The 6,574-nt window shown below is 47.6% G+C and overlaps 1 protein-coding gene across 2 annotated transcripts; it reads right to left on the bottom strand.

Annotated features, from left to right (window-relative positions):
- Positions 1-900: 900 nt before the first annotated feature.
- LOC123403791 (probable transcription factor KAN2) lies at positions 901-6,072 on the bottom strand. Of its 2 annotated transcripts, none has more exons than XM_045097708.1 (6): positions 5,178-6,072; positions 4,800-4,876; positions 3,864-3,915; positions 3,595-3,748; positions 1,856-1,922; positions 901-1,596 (listed from the first exon to the last, which is right to left on the bottom strand). In XM_045097708.1, the coding sequence occupies exons 1-6, from the start codon at positions 5,758-5,760 to the stop codon at positions 1,477-1,479; spliced, it is 1,053 nt and encodes a 350-aa protein (XP_044953643.1). In that variant the 5' UTR covers positions 5,761-6,072; the 3' UTR covers positions 901-1,476. The 2 variants fall into 2 exon arrangements, with proteins under 2 accessions (XP_044953643.1, XP_044953642.1); XM_045097707.1 differs by having other exon boundaries at positions 1,856-1,925; positions 5,178-6,066.
- Positions 6,073-6,574: the final 502 nt, after the last annotated feature.

Raw genomic sequence — 6,574 nt, 5'->3', positions numbered from 1 at the left:
AGGAACTTGCGGAGTTCCTCCAATTCAGGGCCAATCACACGGAGCGCCGCCGCCATTTATTCTGGTTGACTTTTGCCACCATGGTTTGGACCCTTTGAACGACTCGCAATAAGATGATGATAGAACGGATACTTCTGAGGCAGGCGTATGACTGCTTCTTCAAATTCCTGGCTTTGATGCAGCATTGGCACCCCCTCTCTAGGCAGCACGACCGGACGTGTTTGGATGGCATGCCGGACGCTCTTCTGGCTACGGTGCGGCGAGCTCTACGCCACTAGGTGGCTTTTTTCTCATTTCTTTTATTTTCTTTGGGCTAGACTGTGCCGTCACCCCGGCTCCTATGTGTGGTTGAACTTGTGTGTGGGTTGTATGGATCATTGCTTTATCTATAAAGCGACGAAAGCCTATTTCGAGGATGATAGAATAATGCAACCATAAGTAATAATGTATACAAATTCAATGGCATCAGTTTGTGAGACATAAACTACACAATAATAGGGTACGTAACTGCAATATTTCCCTTTTAGACCTCAATAGAAAAATCGCTGGTTAACGACTTGTAACCAATCGAAATATGCCTTATGCATCGGGGGTGGAGGGACTACTTATTATTGACTGATCCATCAATGTAGCAGTAAAAGTATAGTGTAGTCAACTAGGTAGACATATGTTCAAACATACTACTCCAAATACTCCTTTTGTTGATTGATAACCTTTACTGATTCGCTTTAGCTCATGAACTGTAAATCCAGCCAGATTTGCACCAATGATATCTAGACCAGGGAAGGTATCGATTCCAACCTAACAGCTAGCTAGGAGATAGCTAGCAGAGATCAAAGACTGGTCGATCCATCATACAGTACATGCTTGCATGGTCCATACGTATACTACACACGCATATATGTAAAATAAGCATCTCGACTTTACCCCTTTGTTGTGGCATAACAAAAAGATGAGACCTTTCTTAACCTAAGAGCTCCGTCGTCTCATCAGGCAGCATGCCATGCACACGCACGCACGCATACATACACACACTCTTCAAGCTCGACGATCGTGTGTGTTGTGCACCAGAAGCAAGCCCTTTAGGCAGGCAGGCAAGCCAACCAGCTTGTTCCATGCTCCTGCCTGCCTTTGATAAAGCACCATGCCTATCTATCTCGCTATCCATGGATCCATCTCTCTACCACGCACGCACACTTGCACGCACCCATGTCTCTCCCTGCCCCCTTTTGCACTTTGTTCCTAGATCAACGGTGGTCTCGTCTTATTCTTTAATTCCCCAGCTGCATGCCTCTTTTGCTTTCTCATCTTCTAGCTCTGGTTCCCTCCTCCTCCTCCGCTTCGTACGTTACGTGCATGGGGCGGGAGCCACACGAGTATGCATCTGATTAATCTCTAAATGGTCACATATTGCTAGCTAGCTACACATATCTTCCGCGGTGCCGACCGGCCGACAAATCGACGACGACGGCGGCTTTACATTCTTCCTAGGGTGAAGTCCAGGTTCGGTTTCTTAGCGCCGACGACCAGCTCCGACAATCGGAACGGCGACGACATCAGGTCTGCTGCGTCGTTGGGGCACTGCGATTGCACGTCCTGCACGCAAAGGAGAAGGGACATCAGAGATTAAATAGACAGCGATGGTAGTATGCCATAACCGTAACAAAATGCATGCTGCCGACACTTTGCACACAGCGAGCTAACCGTCGAAAAGATGCATGCGGGAAATGGAAGGAGGAATGATCGCTACTGCACTAACTACGGCAAAGCATATCATGGCCATTGTCGATGAGGTATTGGAGATGGTAATGATGATCAGTCTCCTTGGGGGAAAAAGGCGAGTATACGTACGAACCTCAAAGGATTTGATGTCGCCTGGGTTGGCATCTGATCTTGATTTCCCGTGGAACGACCAGGCCCCTCTGCTGCACGAGCAAAAGGAAGGAATGAAAAAAAAGGAAGGAATTGAATTAAGTATCACCTTCTTTTCTGTATATCATGGGCTGATGAAAGAATCAAATGCCGGCCTAGCTATCTATCTACACATCTTTTCTTTCAGTGGGAGTCCATTTGCATGCAACACAGGAGAGGCGGGAAAAGGCATAGGGAACAAAGCGCGCGACTCCAACTTTTCACTGTTAAGATGCTGTCAATGACAAGCAGCTGGCTTTATCAGAGGGGTTAACGGGAGTTAAAAAGCTGTGTGATTAGCTATAGCTTGCTGCGTTGGTTACTAGCCCATGTGGTACCGCACACTGATCAATGCTTGCTTCCACCACATGTGTGTGTGCAGATGCACATACATATTTTCTCCAGTCATCTTCTGAATAAAAACGTACACTGCTAGTACTCTCCTACATGGCTATACAGTTGGCCTTGCAGTACGTATGTGTATATGCTACATGGTCGACTGGATGCTTGTATGCGATTGTACATACATACGGATGTGTGTGCAAGAGCTAGCTACTCCGGGACTCCTGGTCACGCAAGAGAGATTAATTGTGTATAGCACTATATATATATATGTCATGCATGTTGCTTCTGATGTAACTTCTGGTCAAGATTCCATGGTAGTGCTACTATATATTGCCTCCTTAATTAATTGTATAGTCGTGGAAAGTGTATGTGTGTGCACTTTTGCTGCCTATGACTAGATGGACATATATGTTTAATGGAAGAGCTTAATGCATAATATATTCAAGAGATGATTGCACCATCATGGGGAGCAGATGGAACAAAGGTAGAGCCCTGGTGCTTTTTGTGAGCACTTGGAGGTGGTTGATATGGTAGGAACAAAGAAAATGAGACAAAGGAATAAGAGTTTGTTTTGCTTAAAGCAGGCACTAGACTGGTTTGAACCTAAAAGCACCCTCTTCAGATCATTTATATCATTCTAAATACATAATTCATCAGTTAATTATATATGTAGTGCGACCTTTGATTCTTGACGAATACTTGGGGACATCATCATGCATGAGATGAAGAGCCCATACATGCATGTGTGTTCCTACTACAGCATGTAGTTGCTTTAGCGCTCTATAGGAAATTACCAGCAGCTTTTGACCTGTAACTGTAAGGACTCTGGAGTTATATCGATCTGCAAAGCAGTTTTTCTGCCTCACAAGAATGTTTAGCTAGACCTAGCTAGCTGTGCTCCTCTCTGTCATTTCGCCTGAAATGGCAGAAAAGACGAGAGCCCAGCAGCGTGGAGTAATTCTGAAGTGCATGCTAGCGAGCTACTGATATCCATTAATAGCCCACTAACTAGGAACATTTAGTTTGACATAGAACAATCCATAATTACGGCAAGGGGCCCACATATCATGGCATTATAAATCCAGTACTTATACAATTCAAAACGATCATCACAGGTGTAGGGAATTAATGGTGTAGGATTAGGTACTGGGTTGTTAAGTTCTCTCATGTGATATAGAACGAGGAGTACTTATAACAAAGAAGGCTAGGAATGGCGTTGGATGTATATCAACTCCCCGGGCGTTGGATGTCTATTTTTTTTTTATGTGAAAAAAAATTGGATGATGTATATCTCTTTTGGATGTATATATCAACGCCGTGTATGTAGCACGTTGTTACCTGGAAGAGTTGTTGCTCCAGAGAGTGCACATGTTGGATCCATGCTCGTTCCCGTCAAGATTTGATTGCTGGACTGAAGACTCAGACCCACTGGTAGTGTTGGCGATTTCGAAGGAGCTGTCGTCAGGGATGTCGATGATTGTCTTTGCTTGTCCTGCAAAACAAATATTCTAGTCACTGCTAATCCAATGCTACTATGTCTGTCTGTCTGTCTGTCACTTGTATAAGAGTATTGAGTTCTTTCTCAGAGGCGATCTGATCATACATACCGTAGGAAGCAGCAGCCGATTTGTGGTCAGCGGTCTTGATGGTCCGGTACATCTGCAAGACAATCAACTGATCAGTATGTACTCGCGGATACGTACGTACTAGAAAGCATAGGTACAAGTATATGTAGCTGACTGAACAAAGCTAGGATGAGCAGCTGTGTATAGCAGGAGTATTAAAGTCAAAGGTGTGTAGCGGTGGTCTACGAGATGGATCAATAAATACGGGGCGGCAGGGGCGGGCAGAGCGGCATATATGCACAATTGTGGCATTGATGGCGCGATCAGCTACTAGCTTGTGTGCATGCAGGCAGCGAAGCCCGCCAAAGGGCAGAAATTAATTATTGAGAAATGATGCAGGGGTTGTACTTGCCCGGCCGCCTGCTCTCGGGCAGCAACGCATGCATGGATGCGTATCATATTCATATAGTATATCAATGTGTGTGTGTGCGCGCGCGCGCTCCTGTGTGCACATGTGTCCACTGTGTGATCCATCCATCCATCCATCGTCCCCTCCGGTGACTGTGAGGCCTTTAATGGCACGCATTGGCTTCCCGTTGCATGCATGCTTAGCTTTGTGGTGATGCTCAGCTGATCTCGGGTTTTTATTGAAAAGCTGCTCGATCTCCCTCTCCCCCGTCGTGGTAAAGCTAGTGGGAGAGAGGAGGTACGAGCGAGAGGGGAATTTACTGCTCAGAAAGTGAACTGTAGAATGGCTATTCTTACATGCATGACCGACCGAAGATACATCAAATATCTAAGACTAATATATACAGTAGTATATTGTTGCATACACCAAGGAGTATCTGAAGTGGTAGCTAGTAGATCTACACGTACGTACGTTAAGGAGAGCGCAAGTGATCAAAGCTCAATATAAATACTGTAACCAATGAGCTAACCATGGACTTTATTATATGCACTTAAAGAAGATCCCCTCACCTGCAAGTGAGACTTGACATGGGCCAAGGTGAGATCCTTCACGTCCATTAGCTCAAGGACTGACTTGGGCGTTGCTCCTGCACAATCGCAAGGGAGGAAGCATCACAAACAGTAGACAATAATTCGTTCACCAACACATATATAGAGCTTAGCTTGTACTATGCCAATACGCCCATGCATCATTGTCTAGCTCTTTTGAATGCCAGCACAAGAAATGCTAGATTCGACCAACAGGAGGATTGTCTAGTTTGCCAGCAGCTAGAAGAAAGAAAAGAAAACCATCTAACGGCGACTGCTAATATGAGGAGAGGAGCAAGCAAAAATTCAGGAGAACAAGGAAAATAACACTTGTGCGCGCGAGTAGCAGCAAATACGTACTCTCGTGGCCTCCGAGCAGTTCGACGGCGTGGACGAACCGCGCGTGCAGCGACGTGGTCCACCGGATCCTGGGCGCGCGGGAGTTCCTCTTGGCCGGCGGCGCCGCCAGCCGCAGCGCGCCGACCTTGCCGGGCGACCTCGGCCCGCCTGCCGCGCCGCCGATCGCGTCGTAGCAATGCTGGTGGTGGTGGTTGTGGTGGTGGAGCTGGCTCTGGAGGAAAGGGAGAGACTGATGCGAGGTGTTGTACACGGGGATGCCCCGGATGGGCTTCATCGCCGCCAGGTCCTGCACCTCGTGGAGGATGGGCTGGGTGTGCTGCAAGAACTGCACCCCGCCCAGGTGGCCATCGGCTGCGCCGTAGTGCCCTGCATGGAAGCCGCCGCCGGCAGCTGCTGGCAGCGAGGGGTATGTCCTGGCGATGGACGGAGGCGCGAAGGTTGCCGCCGCCGATGCTGCCGTGGTCGCGGCGGCGGTGGTGTCGAGAGCCCTCTTCCAAAACCCTAAGTCCATTGGCTTGGTGGCAGGGGGCGGACTGATTTGGAGCTGGAGCTGCAGGTCCGGGTGTGACGGGAACAGCTCCATTGATCCCTCTCGCAACTTGCGGAGAGCAAGCGGTGTGATATCGGCCGCCGGCGTGGACTTGCGGCTAGCTAGAGAGATCGAGAAAGGGTCAGGGCGGAATTGAGGTGCGGAACTCGGAAGATTTCTTGCTGGGAGAGAGGTGGGGGGAGGAGCCGAGGAGCTCGGGGATGAGGGGAGGAGGAGGAGAGAGATGGGAACTTGGAATGGTGAAGGACAGGAGTGTCTGTTCGGATGTGCTGTGTGAAAAAGAGGCGAGTGTAACTTGTTGCTTGGAGGTGGCCGGCCTAGGATGGAAGATATAGATTGGTCTTTTCGTCCATACACCATGCGCCCCCCTTTCACTTTCGTTCCTCACATTTTTTTCCCCTTCTTTATCTCCTCCCCTTTTTATTCCACGCAGTCTCTCTCTCTTATGGGTGTTTGGTGGCAGATTGCAGTGGGAAAATGACACTTTTGATTGGGATGTATGCTTGCCGCAAGGCAAGGCAAGAAGTGAGGTATTATTCCCTATGGGGCTTTATGCCCATTCTTCATCCTCACGTGAATTATACGCAGGAGTACAATTCAGATTGGTGTTATATAGACGACAGACTACAGCCTAGTTTGGAATTCCAGAATTTTCCCGGTTCGTCATGTGTTTCTTTTCAAGAGTACGCAATTACGTATCGTATTATTAAAGAATGAGAGAAATAATTACAAGAGTTCTCATGTAGATGCAAACATCTACAAAGGTACATCCACACGAACACTCTATTTAGTCTATTCTCTCACAAAGGTACATCCACACGAACACTCTATTTAGCCTATTCTCTCA

Source organism: Hordeum vulgare, chromosome 6H (assembly GCF_904849725.1).
Source record: "Hordeum vulgare subsp. vulgare chromosome 6H, MorexV3_pseudomolecules_assembly, whole genome shotgun sequence".
Classification (NCBI taxonomy): domain Eukaryota; kingdom Viridiplantae; phylum Streptophyta; class Magnoliopsida; order Poales; family Poaceae; genus Hordeum; species Hordeum vulgare.
This window is presented reverse-complemented; position numbering and strand designations above follow the sequence as displayed.

Coding starts and splice junctions, on each gene's coding strand:
- LOC123403791 (XM_045097707.1), bottom strand. CDS start 5,760: ATGGAGCTGTTCCCGTCACACCCGGACCTGCAGCTCCAGCTCCAAATC. Junction 4,877..5,177: donor ACTGCTCGGAGGCCACGAGA/GTACGTATTTGC, acceptor GCGATTGTGCAG/GAGCAACGCCCAAGTCAGTC. Junction 1,597..1,855: donor GCGACATCAAATCCTTTGAG/GTTCGTACGTAT, acceptor CTTTGCGTGCAG/GACGTGCAATCGCAGTGCCC.